At 41.7% G+C, this 27,483-nt stretch overlaps 1 protein-coding gene across 1 annotated transcript; it reads left to right on the top strand.

Annotated features, from left to right (window-relative positions):
* The first annotated feature begins 2,165 nt into the window (after positions 1–2,165).
* LOC117512509 (EMILIN-3) lies at positions 2,166–27,277 on the top strand. Its single transcript, XM_034172605.1, has 6 exons — positions 2,166–2,756; positions 23,066–23,188; positions 24,159–24,478; positions 24,608–24,954; positions 25,041–25,391; positions 25,637–27,277. The coding sequence occupies exons 1-6, from the start codon at positions 2,560–2,562 to the stop codon at positions 26,771–26,773; spliced, it is 2,475 nt and encodes an 824-aa protein (XP_034028496.1). The 5' UTR covers positions 2,166–2,559; the 3' UTR covers positions 26,774–27,277.
* The last annotated feature ends 206 nt before the right edge of the window (positions 27,278–27,483 follow it).

Below are 27,483 nucleotides of genomic sequence, written 5' to 3'. Positions count from 1 at the left end.
CCTGAAAGATATGTTTTGCCATGCAAACACAATGTGAAGAGAAAGCACAATTCCTTGGGAATGAAAATGTGTTGGGCAGGCACCTCTCAATTTCCTAGGCTTTGGAAAAGCCTAGACATACCTACCACCTGCTGGTTGATTCAAGGTTGCTGGATTGATGCTGGATTAAATGCAGGTGTGGTTGTTAATAAGAGAAACAGACAGTTCCAGTAGAAAAATGTATTAAGGGAAGTAAACTGTTTCTCTTTCATCATGATTACATTCTAAAACTCAACAATTTGCATCGATTTTGTGATTTCAATTCAACTAGAGAAGTTTTGTGACATTAACTCAGTTGAAAGGTGAAATAACTAAGTTGAAATATCTTTTAAAAAATCTATGCAAATTGTTACATCAGTTCTTCTTGTTGAGACAGCAGTTCCTTTTTTAGAGTGTAGCAGAAAGGATTTTGCATTTATTTAGCTGATAAAGTAAAAGAAAACTAGGGATATTGTCTAGTGCGATACACGGTGAAGGGATCCGTTGGAGCGGAGATTGCGAGAGCGAGAGAGAGAGAGAGCATTTCCACCAGATATTTCCTAAATCCCAAGAACAAGCTAATATTTTATGATTGTTTAACAGCAGTTTCTTTGTAAAACTCATAAAACACAGAGAAGTTCCCACCCACCATGCGGAACAGATTTGTATGAATGGAGCCAAAGCAGAGTCGTTTCTTTCTCTCTCTCTCTCTCCTCTCTCCTCTCTCTCTCTCTCTCTCTCTCTCGCTCTCTCTCTCTTCTTCTGTTTAAGTGTCACTGATACAGCGCACAGAATAGCAACTGTATGACATTTTGACCCAAAATGCATAGAACACCACTATCTGCTGGATGGCAGCGTTAGTGTAAATAACATACAACTGTCATACGGTGTGCTCCTGTATCATACTTAAACAGAATTTTCAGTTTTGCAAATGACTTTTTTTTTTACAAATGAAAAAAAATACATATTTACAAATACAGATTTATTAGTAAAAACCAACACACACATTAAAGTAACTTGTGTGTTGTTTTTGTTACAACCAACCAGTGAGGAGCCTCAATTTCCCATAACGCCTTTGGACATCTGTGAGTTTTAATGCTGAAACAATCGGAAGTACTGCATTACTTTAAAACTAAAAGATATTTGTGATATTTTTACTTTGTAAAAATGACAGTTAACATTAATAGAAATAAACCATCCGGAATTAGTTTGGTTTTTAAATCAAACCATAAGTCAAACCTGCTTTTCTGTTTTTGCCTTTGGCCCATGTCAGGGGCTCTGTATGCTGTCAATGAAATGACTCTTCCACAACAGTGAGCATGGTGCACAAAGACAGGAGCTCTGACATATTGTTTGTGTTGGGTTTGTGATCGCCTTTGATTGTACTCTAAAGCATCGGCTGTGCTTAAACTTAAAACTGTCTTGTCAGTAGTTGACAGTGTACTGGAGTCAATACTAAAAGTTATCGGTTAGCTGTTGCTTCTGCTAAATTTTTTTTATCAGTTTATCATTGTAGAAGTTATCTTTTCAGTTAGCAGATTAGCGGTTATCAAAGCTAAAGTTTTGGCTAGCTGTGCCCACCACTGAACCTTAGAGGGGTCCAGGAGGGTGGTTGTTGTACATGTTACATGGTACAAGTCCACGCTTTAAGTCTTCAAACAATGTGAGAGTATATTCGTTGGTAATCATAATCTTTACCTACCACTTTTCATGGTTACAGACCGTGACCTACCAGGACGCATATCTGTGAATGTGACAACGGGTTGCTGTATTTTCTCAAATGGACTCAAATGCATTCAAAAGAATTCTTCAAGATCATCAATTCATCTCCACCTTACCAGTGGAGATGTAATTTAAGGTTGGATCTACAAGTTGCCCGATCAGCTCCAGCTGTAGGAAGGGTGTGGCACGCTGCCATTGAACTGGATTCTGAGTGCAGGAGTGGTACAGAAAGCAGACGCATCCTTTTAGAGCTTGTTTTAATCTGATTTGAAGGTGTGTGCTGGAAGTGGGTTTTGTCTTTATGTGTGTGTGCAGTGAGGGAACAAAACGTTGCCGGTTCAGATTAGTATTCAGCACCCCCTTGTGTGGAGCTGCCCGGCTAGAGTTGGGGTGGGATATGCAAATACGGGCTGTGTGTCTGCCTGCCCCTTCAGAGGCAGCAGATCAGCTTCTCTCTCTTTTCCTGCACGCTCACTCATGCACAGCGCAGAGGACCTCGTCCTTGTCCAGAGACGCACACGCTCCCTCTCTCTCTCTGCCTCTCTTCGCGTCCCTTTCTCCTTCGTTCCCCTGCTCCTATACACCTTTGCATCGTTTTGCTTGCCCCACTTCCTCTCCGCTGTCCTACGTGTTACAGACTGTGGTGAAGCTGACGGCTTACAGGGCGAGATGCTGCTGATGCTTCAGCTGTCCGGGCTGCACGTCTCCTTCAGGGCCCACTGAAGACAAGACTGCACGTGCACTGAGGAGCTCCAACGCGGCGCTCCGAGGAACCAAAACTCTTTGGAATTCATTGAACTTTCTCAGATTCAGCCAAGAATGCAGCACACAATGAGGACCAAGTTGTGTCAGCTGACTGCACCGTTCTGTCTCTTAGGGGTTTTTCTCTCAGTGGTTGATGGTAAAGGTACTTTCTATGGAGGCCATGTCAATCCTTTCTATGCAAGCAGATACAACCTGTACAAGGCTGGTCTTCACCCTCACCACACGCCAAACAAACCCATGACCCGTCACAAGTAAGTATTGCATTTTGTACATGTTCCTCTTATTCTGTGCTGAATTTTAAAAGCATTCTTTGTAGACTGAGTGATCACAGTTGCAAGCAGGGCCCACCTCATACTGTAGTTCCCCTGAGAAACACGTGTCACTGTCAAGTTGTAGAAATATGTTTCTGATTAAAGTATGCAGAGCCTTGAAACGACTCTCTGTTTCTCCCTTCCTCACCATCAGCCCTTTTCTGCAGTTCACACCTAAAACCATCTGTGACAGGGGATAAACATGATAGAGAAAGAAGTGACATGCAGCATTATGAAAACAAAGCCTTCATTATAGTCTGTGTGTAGCGGAGAGGAGAGCCGAGGAGATGACAGGGGTATTGATCCCTTGCAACCCCTGAGTTTGTGTTAGCGTCTGATGGTGGGGGGGTTCAATTAGAGGCAAGTCCAGCTGGCCACCCGCTGCCAGAAAGGAAGTGGTACAACATTAAACCAATAACACAGATGTCAGAAGCTGGGTTGTTGTTTTTTTTTTCTACCTGAATTCTGGACTCATCCATTGGAAGGAAAACATCTCATGTTTTCACCTTTTGAACGGGGATGTGTCCAAGTACACTGGACAGACACTGTCAAGACAGTCAAATCACAACAGCAGCGTGGAAAAGCAATCCCATGCACTATTTGAAAGTCATGAAAGCTGTGATATGAAACAGAGACTTGTGGATCTACTTTGCCTGGATGTTTGGCCTGCAGGGCTCTTTCAGTTTTTGCTCCCCTTCCCGTCTCATGCCTTCTTTTGCTTGGCTTCTCTCGAGAGCTGTTATGTCTTTGGACACTTCCCCAGCTACCTGCTGCTTCACTCAAACTGCCACAGAATACTGCTGAGCGCCCAGCCCTGCTCAGTCTGCCATGTACCCTCATCTTGAGGGACTACCCCATTTCAACCCCCCCCCCCCCCCCCGTACTTTCCCCCACACTAAATATTGAGTGACCCCCTCAGCCATTGGCTCGCTGAGCCCACACAGAATGTTGGTTCACCTTCAGCTTTAACTTTCTTTGTCTAACACCTGGAACACCTGTTTATTGTCTGTCAAAGATGCAAAGACAACCTGAAAGGTTTGAAACATAAAAGACAAAGAACAAGCAAGTGACATCATCAATAACAATCGCATACAGAGTAACCCTTAACACCACTGTAACATGTTAGACTCAAAAGAATCATGACAGCATTTTGTATTTGACAAAATCATAGAATAGTAGCGTACGTTATCATACAGATATAACAGAACAAAGTACATGCACGTATATAAAGTCTACCAAAGGCTTTAGTCTTAAAGAAGAAGAAGAAATGATTGCCTGCTATATAAATATTGCACTAATTGATGTAAAGTGTATAGCTGAACTTTTGCCAATGTAAGGTCAATGTAAATGTAAAGTTTAGCTTTTGTCATTTTAATTTGGGTTACATTGAACAACCACCTGATGGTGTCACAGTCTTGTGAATGAAAGGGGTAGAAAGCCTCATTCCTGAAGCATTAATCTAACCAAGGATGTGGTGTATCCAGCCCAGTCTCACGCTTTTTTTTTAGTCCTCCCGTCACAAAATGATTCACATTGTCGTGACGGGGTTTTTTTTTAAACTCACTATTACTAACCCTACTCTTACCCCCAACCCTAACCTTAACCATAACCTAACCCTACTCCTTCCCCTAGCCATAACCATAACCACCCTGACCCCCCTGCTGCACTTTTAATTATTTCCAACCATCACGGAATGAATTAGAATGAATTCGTACCCCCATGACGAAAATTTGGCACTTTTCGTGGCAATATGACGAACCAATAGATTAATGTATATTTCGTGCTGCTGAATTACAACAATTCATGAGAATGGGTCATGATATCACACGGTCAAAAAATTAAAATGATTTTTTTTAAAAAGTGCCATTCGGATTACTAGAGATCCAAACAGAACATTTGGGGGAACAAAAATAGAAACACGACTCTTTTTTTTCGGCTCCCATTTTACATCAGATGGACTCAAAAATCTAAAACATTTTCTATACTGACAAAAGACCTATTTCTCTCAAATACTGTTCACAAATCTGTCTAAATCTGTTAGTGAGCACTTCTCCTTTGCCATAATAATCCATCCCACCTTACAGGTGTGTCATATCAAGATGCTGATTAGACAGCATGATTATTGCACAGGTGTGCTTTAGGCTGGCCAAAATAAAAGGCCACCCTAAAATGTTCAGTTTTATCGCACAGCACAATGCCACAGATGTTGCAAATTTTGAGGGAGTGTGCAACTGGCATGCTGACAGGAATGTCCACCAGAGCTGTTGCCGGTGAACTCAATGTTCATTTCTCTACCATAAACTGTCTTCAAAGGCATTTCAAAGAATTTGGCCGTACATTCAAATGGCCTCACATCCGCAGACCACATGTAACTACACCAGCCCAGGACCTCCGCATCCAGCATGTTCACTTCCAAGATCGTCTGAGACCAGCCACCCGGAGAGGTGCTGCAACAATCAGTTTGCAGAACCAAAGAATTTCTGCACAAACTGTCAGAAACCATCTCAGGGAAGCTCATCTGCATGCTCATCGTCCTCATTGGGGTCTTGACCTGACTGCAGTTCGTAGTCGTAACTGACTTCAGTGGGCAAATGCTCACATTTGATGGTGTCTGGCTGCTGATCAACTCTATGCAAAGGAGATGTGTTGCACTGTGTGAGGCAAATGGTGGTCACACCAAATACTTACTGGTTTTTTGACCCTTAATTGAGACACAACCTCGGTGGCCTTGCACCATCACGGCAAATGCTGCTTGTTATTGCTTCACTGGGAATCAGATTCATTCCATTTTTCTTGCATTTCACATTTTGACCCCAACCCTGAAAAGGTTTTGTGCCACCCAGGGGATGTCTGTTCCCCCCAATATGAAAACCACTGATTCATGATGACATTGTGTTCCGCTTCGTCTCTGCTTAACAGTAAAGGTCGCGCATCGGACTATCATCTGGCAAAAGCCATTACTTTGCAGCACTGTGGTGCCAAAGACATTTATTTATACACACAGCAGTTTATCTCAGATACATTTACAGGACAAAACCCAAAGATCAATATCCAGGGTGAGACAGGTGCTCTATTAAATGCAGATCGATCTATAACAGCAGAAGCTGGTAGTTTGGAGATATTCTGCTGTCTTTGAGTCCGACTATAGTATTTAAACATGACCCGCTGACCCGCTGTGGACACGTCGGCCCTCGGGGACGTGTCAGTTTCAGACCACCACTAAAGATACATGAGCTCAGTTGTTCTCAGCACGACTGGTCAGTGAAAATAGAAACTTAAAAATAACACACGTGCACCGATTTGTCCATGCAAGAAAGTCATCATCAGAAGCCGTGCGCCGAGAGCGTACATGCAGGATGGGATGTTTGTTTATGTGTGTTTTTAAGAAGGGTTTCACTCACGCCGTTTCACAGCTTGTAAATACTAACTCCATCTCTGACTGACCGCACAGTCACACGGCCTGCTTTCAGTGGAATATCGAAAAATTCACAGCTGTTGCTACTCAGTAGGGTCCCCCCCCCCCCCGACACCCCTTCCCCATTTATTTTCAGTTTTCATCTGAGTTTTGTCAAGAAGCCATGGGATTACACAGTCATTCCAGTCACTGCAATAATGACTGTAACATCTCACACCTGTTAGAGCTTTGCTGTGTGAAGGGCCGATCTGTTAGATTAAAAGAATGCATAAAAGAATGTCTGATGTGTTTTAATTCCTTCATGTACTTCTTACACACATGAGTGCTGGTGCACATACAGAGCCTGCACTGACTGTAGCATTTAAATACTAAATTCAAAAACACTGACATCCAATCTTACTTGTGTTTTAATATGTTTCAACACCAGAGGGCGGAAATCAAATGAAAGTTTTGAAAACATTTCTTTCAAAACTGTTGGTGCTATACTGAAGCTCCATTTAGCACAAATTGCAATGTTCTCCTTTTGATTCGGAATGTGTTGCAAAAGTTTTGAAACATTCTGGAGCAGTGTTTCAAGTTTGCCATCACAAATTTGTAGCAAAAACAAAAAAGGTTTGATACCATCCCTAGCCACACGTTCCGTCTATTCTTTCAGTCAGATGCTAGCCCGACAACCGGCTCTGAATTGGGCCAGATACTGGCCTCTCTCTCGTAGCCTGTGACTAGTTGGCGGCCGAGACACTGACGTCAGCCTCACTTTGGTGTTGTGTGAGCGCGGCTCTCCTATTGGTCGTTTAGAAATGAGAAATCTCACTCCAAGATGGAGGCCAGTATCCAGCCCAATTCAAAGCCGGGCCAGTTGTCGGGCTAGTCGGATGCTAGCATGTTATCTAGGCGGAGCGTAACGATGAGTACACACGTTCAAGTTCAGGATGCAGAGAAGCTATATCTGAGTTCAACCACAATTGTTGGGAATTTTTGATCATTTATCCAGCATCCAATAAACATCCAGCAGGTGGCAGACAGGTTTGTAAATTATTACACTGTCAAAGAAAAGTTGCTCGTTTGACCATTGTTGTACACCGAAGTTCAACAGGTACAACAGGGTTTGTTCTCATTATATGTGCTTTTAATTTGGTGAATTCAGCGTGAGGCAGCACAGTGTCTTAGTGGTTAGCATTGTTGCCTCACAGCAAGAAGGTCATGGGGATCACTTCCCACCTGGAGCCTTTCTGTGTGGAGTTTGCATGTTCTCCTTGTGTTTGCGAGGGTTCCCTCCAGGTGCTCCGGCTTCCTCCCACATCCAAAGACATGCAGGTTTGGTGACTTGGAAACTTTAAATTGACCATAGGTGAATGTGTGAATGTGTTTATTTGTCTATATGTGGCCCTGTGACAGACTAGCATCCTGTCCAGGGTGTACCCCGCCTCACGCGCTATGACTGCTGGGATAGGCTTCAGCCCCCTGTGACCTTTAATTGGAGTAAGTGAGTATAGGAAGAATGGATGGATGGATTATGATTGGGGTTTCATGTTGAACATCCTCAAAATTTCATCATTTGACAGCTGTACATGTAAAAATGTACCTGTGAAATTAAGACCTGAAATGGCTCATTTTAGACTTGCATGAGTTATGTCATGATATTCCATATCTGGACTCATGCCTTCCTTATGAGACACACCTGTGACCTGGACAGCATTCTATGAGACACACCTGCATCATCTGCAAAAACAGTTGTTGAAAGCTGGCCCTGCTTTAGAAAGGAGGCATGAAAATACACAGCTCATTTTCATTTAAAGAAACAGGAACAGAAAGAGGTCATATCTTCGAGACCTGAAAAACTGGTTATTATAGAATGCATCACTTCAGTATCCATGAGGTTTTTATGGTAACACACTATAATATTATTTTATAACAACTACTGATCAATATCAGCTTTGTTAAAAGCAGAATATTGTAGCCCTTTTTGATTTGACTGCTACTATAAATTAAATGAAAAATCTTTATGTAAAGATTTATAGAAAAAACATATAAATTTATATAGAAATATTTTTACACAAATGTATATAAAAACGGTTATTCAGTTATTTAATGTTATGTGTAACATCGTCAAACATTTTGTGCAAATGTCTTCCAGTCATTTCGCATAAATTTGTTGTACTTATTGTTTAAAAAAAGTTCATTGTTTCTGTTTCGGTACTCTGGCAAAATAATTTTCTTTGAGATGAATAAAGTTGATCTTATCTTATCTTAAATCTGAAGATGGTATGTCATTTGAACTATGTCAAAGGAAAAATTATTAAAATTCATTTTGACATTCGATTCTAGAAAATCTTAATCGGTGGAAAAGGGGGTGTGATATAAATCAATTAGGATCTTATCAGATGCCACATGTCTTCAATGATCAGATTAGTGATATATCCAAGGGCCTTTTAGTGATGTATGCGACAGAGATCAAGGGTGAAAGGTTAAAAAGGAGGTTGGAGGTTAGGGACTGATGTTGTAACTTTCTCTTAAGTATCCAGTGGAGTGCAAAATTGGAGCCAGTCTCCCGCTAAGGGTCATGGAGTTAAAACAGTAAAGTCTCAAGCTCCCTACTGATGCTGCTAATCTGATGACCTGCTTTTACAATCATATTCAGGTTGTTATTTCCCAAACATGAACTCATCACTCTTCTGTAATTTTCTCAAATTTATTTCAGTAATCACCAAATTCCACACATTATATATATACGAGGTCTATTAGACAATAAACCAACCCTTTTATTTTTTTTTTAACTATATGGATTTGAATGACGTGCGATTACACCAATCATGCTTGAACCCTCGTGCGCATGCGTGAGTTTTTTCACGCGTGTCGGTGACGTCATTTCCCTGTGGGCAGGCCTTGAGTGAGATGTGGTCCCGCCCTCTCGGCTGAATTCCTTTGTTTCACACGCTGCTCAAGACGGTGCGCGTTGCTTTATCAAAATTTTTTCTGGACCTGTGAGGAATATCTGAGTGGATATTATTCGAGAAATTAAGCTGGTTTTCGGTGAAACGTTTAACGGCTGATGAGAGATTATGGGGTGTTTCTGTCGGTGTAAGGACTTCCCACAGAGCGGGACGTCCTGCAGCGCTTCCAGGCGCCGTCGTCGGCCTGTTTCGACTTGAAAACATCCTAATTTAAGGCTTAATTCACCCAGGACGTCGTGACAGAACAGAGAAGATTCAGAAGAGGCCGCAATGAGGACTTTATGCGGACATTCCACTGTTTAAGGACATTTTTTAATGAAAGACGTGCGCGCAAATTCGCCGAGTCGTCACGGAAACAACTCGGTTTCTGTGTGCGCCGCGACAGGAAAAACACCTCCGTGTTGAAAACCATTTGTAAAATTTAGGCGGCTTTTGATGGCTTTCAACAAGTGAGTAACTGAGAAATTGTTTAACAGCTTGGGCATGTTCCAACTTGCCCGTTAAGGTTTCCAACGGAGGTGTTTTTCCTGTTGCGACCCCCCGCGGTCGGGTCCGGCCCGACATGCGACTCTGCCCGCACTTTCTTTCATTACAAAATGTCCGTTAACAATAGAATGTCCGAATAAACTCCTCATGCCGACTTCTTCTGAAAGTTCTCTGTTCTCTGACGACTTCCTGGGTCAACAGAGCCTGAAATGTGGAGGTTTTCAACTTGAAACGGCGAGTCGCTGCCGCCTCGAAGCGCAGATCGCTGTCAGGCGCCATGGGCCGTCCTTACGGCGACACTACCAGACCAAAATCTCTCATCAGCCGTTAAAATTTTTACCGAAAACCAGCTGAATTTATCGAATGGTGTCCACTCAGTTGTGCCTTACAGTTTTGAAAAAATTTTGATCAAACAAAGCAGCAGTCTCTGAGCCATTCCTAAACAATGAAAAAACGACGAGAGGGTGGGCGACTCCTCACTCAAAGACTGCCCACAGGCGAATGACAAAAAACTCTCGCATGCTCACGAGGGTTCAAGCATGTCTGATGTAATCACACGTGATTCAAATCCATATGGTTTTTGAAAAAAATAAGGTCGGATACTTTTCTAATAGACCTCGTGTATATATATATATATATATATATATATATATATATATATATATATATATATATATATATATATATATATATATATATATATATATATATATATAATTTCAGATTTACAGAGAGCTATTCTTGCTAAAAGAAGGTTACAAGAAAGAGAAATGAGAAATGCCTGAGTATGAACAAAGTAATTGGTGTGGGTTTGCTCTGTTAAGAGACACTTTTATTGTAGTCCCAAAGAAAACACATTAGACAAAAATAAATGTATGCTAGGAAGCAGTATTTGTCACATTTTAGAGTTGTATAAATATTAGAGCACTGCTAACAAATTTTTTTTACACTTTACCTACCTAAACAATTTGGAAATTGTAGCTTCTGCAGCAGGTATGCTAACCTTTTTTGTTTTTATGGAAAATTTCCTTGAATAATTTACACAGATATTTCCAACAACTTGAGTTTTGGTGCTACATTTGTGCCAGTGTCCAGTCAGAAGCTGTCTTTATTACGCCAGCTGAAATGGACAGAAGTAAGCACTGTCCAAAATGGCACTGGCTATCATATTAGCTTCCCATATCACATCATACAAAAATCTAAAATTCTGCAGTACTAAAGCATAAAATGTTCCAAAAACAAATCAATATTCTTTGCAGTCAGTTGCGAAATGAACTTTAAGAGTACAAAACACATTCCTTCAAGTGAGTTGTCACATTTGAGGTAGTTAGCTAGCTAGCCTAGCTCAAACAATGGCAACAATCACTACATAGCAGGTGTGAAAACAGTGTTAAGCAAATTTGTGAACAAATAATGTCTTCTGATCATATATGTTCATTGGGTGTTGTCTAGTTAGCCTGTTCACAAAATAATTTAACCTTGCAGTATAGTGATAGAATTAGTTCCACAATGATATCACAATAACTGCCGCAGATATTTGTGGAAAAAGATTCTCAGTTTTGACAGATATAGTAAAGTGCATGGTACCAAAAACTAAATTATGTTACAAAGAATTGAAAAAAAATGTGTTTTCAAAAAAAGGTCAGGTCTAGGAGCATGTGTTGGTGCCATATATTGCCACATCCAAGATACTACACAATAACCCTGTGTCCTGACTATTTAGACAGACCTTCTATCTTAGCTCCTGAAAGTAGTCATTTTCTTCCAAACCAAGCTGATATGTGGACGTCCTCTTGACACTTACTGGAGTCCTAAGCAACCTTTGTGTTTGATAGAAAGTCATTCCAGCGGTACCCAAGGATGCTCTGGAGTGATCTAGTACCAAAGATATCCATTTGTCACCTCAGTTCAGCAAGTCTCACAACTATAGAGTAAGACTGGAAGCACCAGGACCCTCATGACTTGGACCATCATTCTGCAAAAATACAGGAATTGTCAAACACCTCTATCCAGCGACCTCATTACTCCATCATCTCTTTCTGGATGTCAAACTCATAGGCCATGCTCCCAGAGACATGAGCATCACTGTTGAGTGCCAGGACCCTGAAGACTGCCCAGCAACCTCACGAGTCTATAAGCTTTTCTCAGACATTAATTCTCTCATGTCTTTCTAAAAGACGACACTGTGCCTTCAGGTTCCAGCTTTAAAGAGTTTGCCAAACCACATGGATAAATCTGTCATTGGCAATTCCTATCATGACCACAAACATTAGACACCAAGCATGCCTGTAAATATAACAGTTTGCCTTTAACCTAAATAGCTAGAGATGGCTTGAAGTTGACCCTATCTGAATGACAGAATAAGCACCTTGGTCCAAGTGCTGGGGGAATCACTGCTTTCCTCTAACACTAACCATAAAGCCACAGGAGCAATGTCAATCACTCAGGCATCATATGGGGCCTTTGAGGCCTGCCAGTTGGCTTGAAATGGGTTTCATTAGATGCATATATGGAAAGAGATGGGCCCTGAAGGAGAGCTGTTAGCCCGTAGACATGGTTGTTAAAGTTCCTATTAACGATTGCATGGTTCTCTATGTACACCACTTCAGCTATAAATCTGTCACAGCCAGCACCAGTGGCTTGGATCTAAACCTTCAAGGACCCGTGCAGGTGAGAGAGAAGTTTGTAATAATGAAAGTAAAAATCTGTGAAAGAAGAGCTGTGAGAGATACAGAGAGAGGCTTCAACATAAAACTGATGACAATGGAGAGAAGGGATGATAGACGAAAGGGAGGCTAGAATGACACTTAGATATTTACAGAAATTACATGCAGTTTGTAAACTCTGGAGAAGGAAATGGAAGTTAAAGCAAAAGTAGAGGACTGAAAGGTGAGTTGTGTTGGGGCCAGTTTAGGGTGGGGGTCTTGCAGGAATAATATTTGCTGAAATGCTCCACATGAGAATCTGAGATGGGAATTCTGCTTTTCCCCTGGGAGGCGTTGAAGGGATTTGTGAACTGTAACGCTATACTGGAAATATTTACAGTGGGTCCAGACTGCCGGTCAAAAAATGACATGCTTCAGTGACAGAAAAGCCAATATTTTGGCACAAAGGGGGAAAGTGTGTTTGGATAGAGACAGGCATGTGAGGCAAGAAAAACAGTAAGTGTGACTTTCCTGTCATGACAAAGTGAGGTGAACACAGTTTAGATGCTGATTGAGAAAGAAGAGAGTGAGGTCAGGAGAGGGTGGAAGATGGATAAGAGTTTTGTACTCAAATTTAAATAAGCCTTGTGCATGAAGGGACTGGGAGGTTCTGCAAGGGTGTAGATCAACTGGAGACATTTATTTGTTCCATGTTGTGAGTTGTCAGTTACAGATAAGGTGTAACATGCCAGTGCATTATCACCTTTCACAACTTTATTTACTTATTTGGGATATTCATTAATACATAATTAATAATGCGTGATATTTTCCAAAAGGCTAAAATACTATAATTTCACAGCAATAATCAGGAAGCCAAAATGCATTTTTGACTCAAGCAGTATTTTAGTTGCTTTGAACTGTAAAAGGGTCTGTCTTTTTCAATCAGAGGGCTGAACATCTGCATGAGAGCTCAGAGAATTAGAATTCTCAAAAGGCCTAATTATGGCTCAAACCGCATACCAGAGAAATGAAATCTGCTGTTGCCACATTAGACACTTTAGCAATGTTGGTAAGTTCACAAACATACCACAGGTTTCACTGATGACAGCTCAACATACTTGCACTGATGCAGCCCTAAAGCTGTGGAATATTGGATCTCCTCTTCTGCTAACACCTGTAAAGAAGCATTCTATTCAGAAATCAGTTTTGTGTGATATTATGATTGTACACATGGAGGTATGTCCAGTTTTTTATAATCCACTACTACTGGTGGCAACTTTCTTTGCCTTTGAATGAAATGTGAGAGATAAAGTGCACAATGACATATTGGTTATTTTGAGATATTGGCCTTTGTAGGTTGGAAAACATTGATAAGTGCCAAATTTTGGATGCCTAGAATCATTTACTGGTGCCCTATGAACTGGATGGGAACCACCTAGATAGACAACAGGTCCATCCCTACCTCCTGAAAGCAGCCATCTGGTGAAGCTAGGTAAGACATGGGCATTGACTGGTCTCTTACCGTTGGTGGGGTCTTCAACACTCAAGCACTTGGGCAAAGGATCATGAGGCATGCCAAATGGCCAAAATGTTGAAGCTGATATTCCCTAACAATGCCAGCAGTACATCTGAGTGTCCCAAAGTAACAGTTCATTTGACAAAAATTCCTTCCAGTTGTACCCAAGGATCCATCTAAGAGACCAAGTACCAAAGACATCCAGTTATCATCTTAGGTCAGTAGTTAGTGTCTCAGTATCACTGCATCCAGTAAGCTAGGTGGCACCAGAACTCCAAAAACTTGGGCCTTACTTCTCTTGCAAAGGTATCAGAATCACCAAACACCTTTCTCCATCGACCTTATAATGCTTGGGTTTCCTTTACCATTAGTTCTGAATTGTTTATTTTGTCAATGGATCAAATCAGAGTTGCTCATGTGCATGGATTAGCTTCATTCATAGCATCCCAACTTTCAACAAATCAATCACAGCTTTGTATGCAAATAAGCATGGGGTGCAGACCAAAGTCAGTGGTATAGTGGGTGGAACTTGGAGCCTGATTCATTGGCATACATATGTATATACTTATATCCTGCATTTTTCAATAAAACAGCAGAGTGTATTCAGGCTTTTTCTCAAGTTTAGTAAATAACTGCTGTCAGGGGACAAATGAACCATATTTTATAGATTTCTTTTCAATACTATACCTTCAAATAGCACCAGAGAGTATCTTTAATTACCTTAAAGCTAAAGGACCTTTCAAATTTCACAAAACAGAGAAAATTTAGTTCCTACCAAAATCCAAGCATTATAATGTAGTTTTTTTTGTAACATAACATGTTGCAAATTTACTTCCAAATCTACCAAATCATCACCTTCTTAAAATAATGGCCTAAGTCATGTTTTGGGGAATATGACTTATGCCGCGTTCACACCGGGTGCGATCAGATGCTACAAATTCACGGGGGTTGCGTGGCGACGGACGTGCCTCCATCACCCGGTGTGTCGCTCTGCTTTTGCTGCAAAAATTCGCCCCGGTGCGTCATCAAATAGGAGGAGCTTCCATTCCACTCGCCGGCTCCGGTTGTCAGTCAAGTTAACATGACGGACCTTGATCACACGGAGCGAGTTGTGGAAAGCTGACAAACGTCATGAGACGTTCCCAATTCAGGGACTATCATTATTTGCTGCACGAGCTGCGTCTGGACGATGGCCACTTTCAGCGGTCCTTCCGCCTCTGCGGGACCCAGTTTGAGGACCTCCTGTCCCGTTCATGCGCGCACATATAAACAATTTTAAAAAAAGAAACTCTGCTGCCTGCTGCAGGGCTGCTCCTTGCTCTTCCCCAAAAAACTCTGTCATAATTGTGTTTAGAAACCAGTCACCATTTGTTTTATTATACATCTGTGTAGTTAATTAATAAAATATTCTCCACAGATGATTTGCTCGTGCGCACGTAAAAAAAAAAGAAACTCCGCTGCTTGCTGCTCCTCGCTCTTTCCCAAAACATTCTGTCATAATTGTGTTTAGAAACCAGTCACCATTTGCTTTATTATACATCTGTGTAGTTAATAAGTAAAATAATCTCCATGGACGATTCGCTCGTGTGTGCATGTAAGATAAAAAGAAAAAGAAACTCCGCTCCCCGCTGCTGTGGGGCTGCTGCTCGCTCCAAAAACTCTGTCATAATTGTGTTTAGAAACCAGTCACCATTTGCTTTATTATACATCTGTGTAATTAATAAGTAAAATAATCTGCATGGACGATTTGCTTGCTCGTGCACATAAAATAAAAAGAAAAAAAAACTCCGCTCCCGCTGCTATGGTGCTGCTACTCGCTCCAAAAACTCTGTCATAATTGTGAAATAAAGGACAAAAGAGGCATAAGTCCTGTTCACAGGCTGCTACCAGATACAGGACATGTTCACATCTTCAGTCAAACTCCAGACATTTCCACGTCACTACATATTCAGTCCCTGATTGGTCATCGCGGCGCGATGAGACAAGACGAAAAAGTTCAGATTTTTCAACTTGGGGAGGAGGGCAACGCAACATGATGCAAAGCAATATTGCGCCACAAACGTGCCAATCGCTTCACTCGCGTCACTTCACTCGTGTCCATCGCGTCGCTCTGTGTGACTTGGCGCCAAAACGCGTCATTCCATAAGGAGTACATGGCAACCTGTCGCTGCTGTCGCTCACGTCGCGCCCAGTGTGAACGCAGCATTAGGCCATTATTTTAGGAAGGTGACGAAATGTTGGTTACAGGATCTAATCCCTTGAATTTCTCCCCCTCAGGGGTTGAAATTCTAAATTTTTTTCCAGATAACATGAATTTTGGTAATATTGCCAATATCATATGATGAATCCCTTATCTAAATGCTAAGGAATAAAATTATTGTTATGCCAAACAAAATTATTTTTATGACTTAAATCTTAAAAACAAACCCAGTGGCACTATAACTTTAATCATTTTTACCATTGAACCTGATTTTGATGGTATTTATTTAATCTACTGAGATTTTGTTAAACTTGCTGAACAGATCTCATCAGTGTTTGGTGTGATTCATAAATTGGATTATAAATTTGATCAACTATAATTTCTCAAACTTTACAGGTTATCCTCTGTTGCCAAAACTGTCATACGAGAGGTCTAAAACAAACCAGAAGAGGTCTTTCCAAATAAATATTTAACCCAAGGGTCTCATGCTGGTTGGAGATGAAGTGTGAGAATATCTCCTCCCTCCCATCAGCATCACATCATACTGGATCAGGGTGTTTCATCCTTGTCCAGTGTCCAGATTAGCTCTGCCTTTGCTACAAGAACTTCCCACAGCCTTGCTGAACTCAAAACAAAGAATCCACCTACACTGAGCTAAAAGTACATTTTCTTTCTCGCCTTATACACATCACTGGCTCATATTTCTGGCGATAAAGCTGATGTAATCCTCATCCTTTGAGGCTGTGTGGTTTTTGTAGATGTGAGATAAAAAAGAATTTCATCGCCAAATGGGCTTATGCGGGAATGTGAGCCAGTGTTCATGTAACTCTAAAATCACTACTTCTCAGTTTCAAGCTTCACTTTTCTCCAGTAAAGATGTTTTTGTATGAGTCTTCGCAACAGAGCAGGTCACCTGCTTTTGGTCTGCAAAGACCATTTTGCAGCTATGGAGTGGATTTATCCAAGCAGTTGACTGATTTGTAGCCAGAACACCACTGTTTCTGTGGAAGAAATATCACTAACAGACTCAAATGGCACTGATAGATCTCCAAAATAATGAGCGGAGAAATCCCCACTGAGAGAGAGAGAGAGAGAAAACTGGAGGAAAAGTTGGGGAAAGATTTACTGACCTCAACTTCATGGACAATGCTGTGGAGTCAATGGATACCTTGACTGCAGCACTTGAGATGTTGAGCAAGAAATCCGAATGTCTGGGTTTGCAATTCTCCAGGATCAAGACGAAGGTACAGGTTTTCAATGACTTCCTGAACTTGACCATCTGAGGTATATGTGTATGCGGCGAAAGTATTGAACTTATCTTGGCAGTGGCATTCGTGTCTCTGGGTCCTCTTCCTTTGAGATCAGGGGACATCTGGAAAACTCCTATGGTGTCATGAGGTTGCTGAACTGAGGTATTTGGTGATGCTGTTATTTTTGCAGGATAAAGAATATCCAAGTCTTTAAGGTCCTGGTGCTTCTTGTGTTACTGTATTGTTGTGAACCTTGGACACTAACCACTGACCTAAGGCAGTGACTGGACACCTTTGGTAATAGGTCTCTTTGGAAGATCCTTGGGTAAAGCTGGAATGACTTTGTGTCAAACAACTGGTTACTCCAGAAGACTCAAATGATGACTGTCACTTGCATGGTGAGGGAGCATCAGCTCCAATATTTTGGCCATGGAGGGCTTTTCTCTGGGAATGATCCATCATGCACTGTTGAAGGCATCAGTAGATGAAAAAAGCAAAGGGGACACCCACTTTTCACCTGGCTGCAAATAGATGGCTATGAGGATGAAGATCTTTACTGGAGCCGCTGTAGTGACCCTGAACAATTGGAGGCAGCTGAAAGTCAATACCTGATCTTCACTTTGTGGATGATGCTGTGGTTTTGTGGAACCACTTATTGCATCACTTGAGAATCTGAGTGAGAAGTCAGAATGCCTATGTTTCTGATTTTCCTGGATCTCGGACAGTCCGGGCTTTCAGTAACTTCCTGGATTCAACCAGTATGTGTGTGAGGTAAAAGTGTTAAACTTCTAGAGATGTCCACACTTTCATGTCTCTTGGTCCTCATTTCAACAGGCCCATGGGAAGGGCTTGTGGATTCATGACATTGCCAAACAGAGGAATAGGGCAATGTTGATACCTTTGCAGGAGGGCAAAACTCCAAGTCTTTAGCAGCCTGCTGCTTACTGTCTTACTGCATGACTGTGAGACTTGGACACTTAACAGTGGTTACTGGTAAGTGTCTTGGTAAGGCAATGAGTCTTTGGTGCTAAGTCTGTCCAGAGGATCCTTGGGTAATGCTAGAGTTTAAGATTAGAATGAATTTGTATCACACAGATGGTTACTTAAGGAGATTCAGATGAGGAAAGTTTTGAGGGAACGTCATTCATCTGGGCTTAATCCAGCATGTATGTGCCTCAGTACTGAGGACTTCAGTGGCATATAGATGGGGATGGACTGCTTGTCTACTTGTATGGTTCCCATCCAGGACCCACGATGGTTCTGTAGTGTGGTGGATGTGATGCACCAGCGCATGTTTCCAGACCTGACCTGCTCACAGTGATTAGCAGGGCAAGTATGTGTATAAGAGAGTCAGTCGACGGGTCTGCAATATTTCCACCAGTAACTTCAAAACTACTGCATCTTCACTTTGTAAATTTTGAATTATGATAGCCACATGTGAGGACAAGTGAACCTCCTACTGTGGACCATGTTGGCAAACTTGAACAATAATTTTCAATTATGCTTTTTTTTATTACTCAGTAGGTCTTAACATAAGCAGGGCTTATGTTTGCATTTGATTTATGAAGTCTTGTTGCTAATCACAGGGTCCTGATGGCCAAAAGGGCCACTGATCCTTTTTTTTTAACACCATTTGGAGCGAGATCAAATCAAGTCCCAGTTAAATTATTCTGCAAAATTGCAAAATTCAAGCAAACTCTGATGCTGTTTTATTATAGTGAGAATGCAATCCAACACAGTTGACCAAATATCTGGCTTTTTTCATGAATAACGGAAATTGAGCATGTGCTTGAAGGTGTCCCATAATACCACATCAGGCCAGTTCAGAACCACCATTTCCTTAATAACACATGACCTGGCAGCAGGTTGTTATTCTGGTATGAAAGGACCTCTCTCATTCCAGTCGCTGCCTTCCTTCCAACCCTATTAACATATGTCAACACAGGAAGAGCAGCAACCCTGCGCAAATTCTACCAACACAGTCAGCAATTTGCAGGATGAGCACAGTACAGTCCCAAAGATCCTGATAGGGTGTCCTGTCTGTTAGATTTCTTAGCTGGTTAACTTGGCATGTCTGAACTCTCTGGCCTCTTTGGTAACCTTCCTGCCCCCCCAAACACTTCGATTTGTCTTCACACAGCTGCAAAGCAACAATAAGAGCTGCATGTTTTGCTAAACGCTCCCTTCTGAATGGGAGAAATGCTTCACATGTGAGGCTAAAGAGCACAGATCATTGTTTCCTGTGTTGCGCAGGGACAGAGGGAGCGTTTAGCAGTTGCTATAGTTGCGCTGGCAATGAAGTGAGAGAAAGAGAGGAGGTCCAATATGATGCAACAACTGTTCAAAGTGGCTTCAGTGAATTTATTATGTGTTGGATCCTGAACACTTCCACCATTGAAAACAGGAAAACGGTGTTCATGTTTTCTTTTGTTTTTTTTTTGTTTTTTTCATGTGTGACCCCAGCTCCGCCTGTGCACTTGTTCAGGTTCAGTTGGTAATGAATTATTGAACTTGGTATAACTAATGTCTGGGTCAGTTGTGTTTAGTAATGTTTAAATCCTTTAAAATCATCTATTCACAGTTTTAGAGTATCCCAGAATCCTTTGTGCGCTGGGGAGGGAGGCTTGATAATAGCTCAGCTTAATGCTAACTTTAACATTGAAAATGCCATAGACATGCTAACTTGTTAGCATCAGTCCCGTTTTTAAGTTATAAAATACATCTATCAACTGTTTCAGAAGACCATAACAGGTCGGTTTAACATAAAAAAAGGAAAATATTACTCACAGACATATGCTCTTTAGGGTTTTAGCGGGGAAAAATTAAGATAAAGCGAAATAAAACAAAGAAACCAACAAAGCAGCAGATCAAAGATCAAAACACTGCTTCATTGGTTCAAGGTTCAAAGCAAAGGTGCGTTGCAGAAATGGTTGATTATACAGACCTGCTGCAGGGTTTGTAATCAATGTAGAGAAATGATCATTTTCCTGACAAACACCCCCCCAAAACAACGGCCACTCTGAAGGACCGATGAGGGAATCGTTAAGCAAAAAGGTTATTGATGTCGATGGATCGAATCATTTCTTAATGATACCCAAAAAGAACCGGTTCATGATACGCAACCCTAAGAGCAACACACTTTTTAAAAAAATAAAACTCACATTAAAGACTCACAATTATCTTAGTTAAACACCTAAATACATATTTTGGTTGAACTCACCTCCATAACGATGCAATGTTGCAAACAAGTTGCATGTTGCTTGTCCATTCCACCACCCACAAACACTTGTTTACAACTTGCATTGACGCCTTTACACTGTAAAGGCGTCAATACAATGATTTTAACTTCTAAGAATTAGAAATCAGTAAATATCCTGTCAAACTTTGTCTGGGCCAAGCAGTGGACCTCAGGTCTGATTTTCAGATGTATAGCTTCTCCCTCACTGCATGCAAGAATGCAATGAAGCTGACCCTTAACCTTGTGTGAAGCTGTGGAGTGTGTGTTGCTGACGTTTGGAAATAAAGTCCAAGTTCAAGTGAGAAGCTGCGTTGTGCATGCAAGTATGTGGTGAGTGCCGTAATCCGTACTGCCTATGTACGGATTTGGTTAATTCAATAGTAATTGAATGAAAATCAACATTTATTTTTACTTACATCAACCGACTGTGCTGTAAAGCGTGCTGCTTTGAATCCGTACTGAGGCAGTGCTCACAATGTGCGTCATCTGTACTGCTGGTGAATCCGCAGCCTGACCGCAGCGAAAGTTCTGCATGCACTAAAACCTCTACGGCGTGTCTGCCTGTGTCTGCGTGCTCCTAAATTCGTACTGAGGCAGTACTTACGAAGTACGGATCTCCAAATTTAGCCCACGTTTTTGCAAGTAGTTCTTTCGGTCATGACCCAACCCTCATGACCATAGGTAAGAGCAGGAATGTAGACTGACCAGTAGAAACAAAGATTGGATTGCTATTAGCATGCAACATTAAATAGGATGAGAATTTCACTCAGCACCAGTATTGCAGCAGAGACATCATAGATGATCCATTAGGACATTTCAGCACACAATAAGCCATATTATTCCCCGGTGTTTGTAATAAAATTCCCCAAATATCAGACACAGCCTCCACAACGGCTAGCAGTGGCATCACGACGACAATTAGTTAGCGACACAGTGAGATTTGGAACTCAACTCAGCTGCTGTCACTCAAAGCAACCACTCCCTCAATTATGCATAACTTAATAGCCTAAAATGTTAAGATAGAAAAAAGATTGAAAAAATAGTTCTATCTATACACACCAAAACTGTTTTTTTTTTTTGTACCAGACTGTTAACATTTTTTTTCTCCTCTAAAGTTGGATGTTTTAACATGAGCTTAAATGGGATCATGCTCGCATTTTTGGAGCCAGCCTCAAGTGGCCAGTCAGTGAACTGCAACTTTTTCTTCTTCCAGTAGGGCTTCATCTGAACCCACTGAAGTTTACCGCTGCGGTCGGTCAGAGGCTGCTGGCTGCTACTGCTGTGAAGATGGTCTTTCTTTGAGCATTTTGTTACAAATATGTGTAATAATGTGACTTGTTGTGTGGTTAATTCTTCCAACAGATTATCTAGGACATGTGTACACCAGTATTTATGCCAAGTGAAAATACTGTGTGATGTAATTTTAGGTGCTAATGGTGTTAGCATTTTTTAGCGGTAGCTTGATGATCATTAATCCACGATTACCGATTAAACAAAAGGGTCATAATTTTTAATGCCCACAGCAAAGCAAAACCATTATGAACCACAGTTCAACCCCCAAAAATTATGATTTCATAAACACCAGAACCAATTGTTAGCCTGTTAGCTGAGCTTGTCCGTTGTTCTTATGATGAGGGCGTGTTTGGGTGTCATTTGTCGTGTTTAGGTCATGCACAGTCTCATCCATTTTCCACCTCTTTACCCATATATGGGTTGGCCCTGCAGACACACACACACAGACTCGCAGAGGCATAGGATTTATTAACAGTTTTTGAGCTATAAAGTTGTTTTGATTGGTAACAGCCGAATTAATTTAGTTGTTTGAACTTAAGTTTGTAAATTAGATCAACTCTAACTTATAAACTTAAGTTCAAACAACTTACTTCATTTAGATGTTAACAATTGAAACATTTCATTTAAGTTGGTTCCACTATTCTCTTTTTTTCAGTGTACTGACAAAAATGTATTATTATCATTATTATTATAATTCGCTGAGACAGTGCATGCTTTTATTCCCTCTCAGGTCTTTAAGGCATCAGAAAATGAGCAGCCTGATGACTGAGAACAAAGGAAAAATATCTGCCACGGAAAAGAAGAAATTAAAGAAAAGCCATTTTAAGAGCCCCCCCCCCCCCCCCACACACACACACACGCACACACATCTAAATAAATAAACCAATAACATAAAGGAATAATCAGCTTGGAATGCAGTTACTTGACTGATACTCCGCAGCAACTGGAGGACTTCTCAAAGTGACTACTACAGTCTTATTACTAATAAACCACATTCATTTCATACACAGATCACGTGTGTCACTAAGGAGCAGCGTCACCCAGCAGGAGGTGGAATCTAATCAGCTGTCCTTATAGGGGCCTATGTATGTGTGCATTGGGGAATTTGCTTCAGAGTTTGGCCTTGACGGGTGGAGAGAAATGTCATAATGGTTTTTCCTTATTCACGCTTTCACATGACAAAAACAAGGTTTTATAAATCATATCAGTGCTGGATGGACTTAACTGTAACACCTGTTCCATTTCCACACAGAAACCACTGTGCCTATGTGGTCCAGAAGAACATCACATGCACCATGCAGGATGGCGTAGCTACGTATGTGAAGGCTGACTACACCACCAAGTGCATTTGGGGTCAGAAATGTCCTGTTGTCATGTAAGTTTAAAAATACCCATATTTAATGTCAGAAGATCCGCTGCAGGCATTTCACATCTTAAAATAATTTCCTGGGACATTTTGTAGAACATACAGAATTATATAGCAGTGCTGCCCTCTAGTGTTGATTTAAATGGCCTGTTTCTCCAGAAAAGCGCCTCACATCTGCATTTGTAGACAAAGATCCTTTGTAGAAAAACTGTACTGGAATATTGATCCAGAATTTAGATTTTTATAAAATGGATTAACACTTCAATTTAATATCTGCTACTGTGTGGACGGATGGAGAATTATGTATCCAGACATGGTGGACAAATATGTGCTTTTTATGGAAAAAGCAAGACATTTTGCACAAATATTGTTTGATATCTCTATAATACAAAAAAATAAATAAATAAATAAATAAATATTACACCAAGCACAATTTAAAATCAATTTAATTGTAGTTGGAATAGATTCAATGTTTACAAAACATCACCATTTGTATCTGTACGACATTTAGTAATAAAGACCGAGCAGTTCGAAGCTATTTCGAAACTGATTTAGCTATTGGATTTAGCTATTTGTTATCATCAGAGGAAATACTGAGTATGGTATGATATCCAATTTTTTTAAAGTATACATCTGTGCTAACTTTGTTGCTTTTATCATAAAAACACACAATTGCAGTGTAATTTTGCACATATCTGCCCCCACTATTTGTATGTGGGAGAAAGACATTGTTTGACAATTAATAAGTAAAAAATCTTAAACATTGAACCCTGGACTTTGTTGTAGACTCTGGTTCAATCCTCTAATGCCACATTGTTTACATTACACTTTATCTTAATCTCTTTAGCTCCCTCAAATCCATGTTAGAACAACAGATGAAGAACAATTTCATAGGTTTACATCTGCCAGGGTCTGATACAATGGCTCTTGACAATAAAAAATGGTCATGTCTGACAGCATACTGGCATATTTCCATCAGGTACCGGACAATCTACAAGCCACAGTACAAGGTTGGTTTTAAGACTGTGACTGAGCTGGAGTGGAGATGTTGTCCAGGCTACTCTGGAGAGAACTGCAACGGTGGACCTACATCACTACCTGATGTCATGATGCCGCCTTTCAAGGGTGGTTTGCCTTATAGACCAGGTGTGAAGGGTTTCCCTCACGGTCCTAAACTCCCAACAGACCAAAAGCCTGGGGAAGGCCAGCTGGATCCAGCAAGACCCTATCCTGGTGTCCCTGACCATCGTCCAATTCCCACTGGACAACTGCCTGCTGGGAGTGGAAAACCAGACTATGGTATAAAGAAACTCATTTTATTCATAACTTTGTAACAGTTACATGCGAAATCTTTGATTTTTCTTCATTATTCCACATCTGCTCTGTCATTTCACCACAAAACTTCCTTTCTGTGTGATCTTTGCACAGGAAATAGGTTTGAGCTTCCAGGAGCAACTGGTGAACGTTTGGATCGCATGGAGGAGGACCTTCGACGCCTCACCCAAGGCTTAGACACTCTCAATGGGGTGGTGGCCAGCCTTGAGGAGCGACTGCGCACAACGATCCGAGAAGACACCAACAAAATTCTGTGGTCACTTTTGCCCAAACCACCTCGTGTATCTGATTCCACTGTAGGATTTGGGGAGATTCCAGATGGGGAGCCTGATGGAGTGGACAGAGGAGAACACTTTATTGGATTTGGGGATCTAGCAGGGAGAGTGACGGAAGTGAAGGATGAGCTGCAGGCTAAGACACACCTTATAGAAGAGATTCAGGTATTGTGCTGCTTTTGATGCACAAAGATCAAATGCAGAATCTTGATGAGGTCTAACCTGTGGATCATCTTCTTACCTGTTTCTAGGGAATGGTTCTAGGACATGATGGTCAATTGAAGACTCTACTGGAAGAAACTAGAGGTAGACCCATTTTCGGATCCAGCTCCACTACTCAACTGGATGAAATTCTGGATGCCAAACTGGCAGATGTGCGTGCTGAGATCTTGGATGGATTTGAACGTCGTATGTCGGGTCTGGAGAACCACTGTGATGAGAAGATTGGACAGGTACAGAGGCAATGCCAAAGGGAACACATGGATGGGCAGGAACAGATGCAGCAATCTTTGGATGGAAAAGCAACTGGGCTCAGGGAGGAATTGGGATCCTTACAGGCTCAGATCCAGGGACTAACTCTCACAGAGAGCTGCTGTGGGCAGGTATGACATAGTAACCAGATTCTAAGTACTTATTACAATACAAACTCAAACTGTCAGTTTGTTGGCGCTTACAGATGTGAAATCCATTGTGATTTTGAGAACATTTTGAGAACTCTCAGATCACACTAATTCTGATGAAATATGTATTGATCAGGCAATGATACTAACATATCAACCCTAAAGCCACATATGACTTGACATTTTTGACATATGATAATGGACTAATACATTCCTGATAATTACAGGTGAACAGCCTCTCCCAACGTGTGCTGCTGCTCGAGGAGTCAGTTAAAGGCTTGACAGAATCTCAGAGGCAGCTCCAGACAGCCCTCACTGACCACAACATCCAAGTGGAGACACTAATTGAGACCCGCCTGGTTGACATAGAAAGCCGTCTCAATATCACAGAAGGTGGCGCTGATGGAGCAGCAGACCTTCCTGTTGGTCTCGAGGGCTTCAAGACCCTGCTGGAGGACAAACTGAAAACCTTGGAAGAGAGAGTGTTTGTGGCTGTGGAGGAGCTGAGCAATGCCACCGCCCCGGCACTCCTGGAGGGACAAGTGGTCCCAGCCCTAGAGACTGAGATCGATTCAGTTAGGAGAAGAGTGGAGGGCGAATTAGATGGTATTCAGAAACAGTTAATTGACCTGGAGCTCCTCTGTACCTCATCATGCTCGCCTTCTACCCCACCAGCAGGGCGTGTAAGCGTCACTGAGGTGGGGGAAGAGTGTGAATGGGTAGAGAAGAAGATGACTACCCGCCTGGACTCCCACTCTAACCAGCTGGACCGCCTCAACAACACTCTGCAAAACCTGCTCTTCCGCATTTCCCAAGAGGACTTTGAAGGTTCAGTCCAGGGAGAGATCACCCTGCTGAAGGTCAACATCAACTCGGTCAACCGCACGTTGAAGGGTCTGAAGGACTCAATCAGCTTCATTACCAGTGAGGTGGGCCATGCTAATGGTAGCTGGGAGCAGAGAGAACACCAGTTAGTCAACCAGGTCCAGGGCATTACAAAACTGGTGAGTCACCAAGCCTCCCTCTTGGGCGCCGGAGAGAGACGGCTAGCCCAGCTAAAGGCGGAGCTTGTCACTTTGAAGAGAAGGCTGGCTGGGGAGCTCCAGGGCTGCAGGAGCACAGCTAGAGAAGTGCAGAAGGAGGTGAAGGATGTTGACAGCAGGGTGAGCCAGGTAGAAGGCCAATGTAGTAGCCTCGGTGAACTAGCAGAACATCTGGAGAGGATCAGAGCAGAGCTGGAGAGACACTCAGAGTCCTACTTGGCCCAAATGAACGGCACTGTGGCCAGTCACTCAGAACAGCTTGCCAAACTAAAAGAAGAGGTCAAAGACTGTGCAACCAAGGAGAGAGCCAACCAAAAATGAGACCAGTGCCGTCAAAACTACAGCATTGTACAAAAGAAGCTCGCGATTGCTTCTCATTAGGCTTCATCTGCCTCTCTCGTTCATACGCTCTCCACCAAGTGCCTCCAGGTGTCCTGGGTATTAGTGATGTGACTCAAAGTACAGACACCCCCCTGTGGTTGTATAGCTGGGCAATATTTTTCTTTGAGATTTTGTTCTATAGGGCATTTTTTTCTTCCTCTGATCATGACTGTTGTGTTTCCACATTTTACCTTTTTAACTTATATTGAAGTGACTGCATTGTTATGATGTTAAACTATTTGTATAAGAGATGTTTGTGTAAAAATGATAACAAAAAGTGAATGGGACTAATACGCTGCTACGGGTTTCTACTGACAAGCACACTCAAAATTCTCTGTGTGGACAATTTTTCTGGTATTTTTTTTAAATATTGTATGTCATTTTGGTGCTATTTGCATTTTTTAACTTGTGTTTTACACGTTTAAAAATCATATGTAATTTCTCCTTGTGTTTGTTTTTCTTGTTGCAAAGACGTTCCACAATTCAACAGAAGGGGGCGGTAAAAACAGTTTAATCTGCAAGGGAGAAGAAAAGGGGAACTAAAATCCCCCCCCAAAAAAATCTCCTGGAGGGGCTGTGCTTAGAATGCTTTGAATGGGAGTGCTCTTGAGGAAATACTCAAAAATGGACGAGGATAGTTATACTGTAAA

This window comes from Thalassophryne amazonica, chromosome 6, assembly GCF_902500255.1.
Source record: "Thalassophryne amazonica chromosome 6, fThaAma1.1, whole genome shotgun sequence".
Taxonomy (NCBI): Eukaryota; Metazoa; Chordata; class Actinopteri; order Batrachoidiformes; family Batrachoididae; genus Thalassophryne; species Thalassophryne amazonica.
Note: the sequence above shows the minus strand (reverse complement) of the source record. Positions and strands in the feature narration are given on the sequence as shown.

What these genes read in the sequence shown, in the direction of transcription:
- LOC117512509 (XM_034172605.1), top strand. Translation starts at nt 2,560, where the DNA reads ATGCAGCACACAATGAGGACCAAGTTGTGTCAGCTGACTGCACCGTTC. An exon ending in ACCTTATAGAAGAGATTCAG is followed by an intron (nt 24,955 to 25,040) that starts GTATTGTGCTGC and finishes ACCTGTTTCTAG; the next exon opens with GGAATGGTTCTAGGACATGA. An exon ending in CAGAGAGCTGCTGTGGGCAG is followed by an intron (nt 25,392 to 25,636) that starts GTATGACATAGT and finishes TGATAATTACAG; the next exon opens with GTGAACAGCCTCTCCCAACG.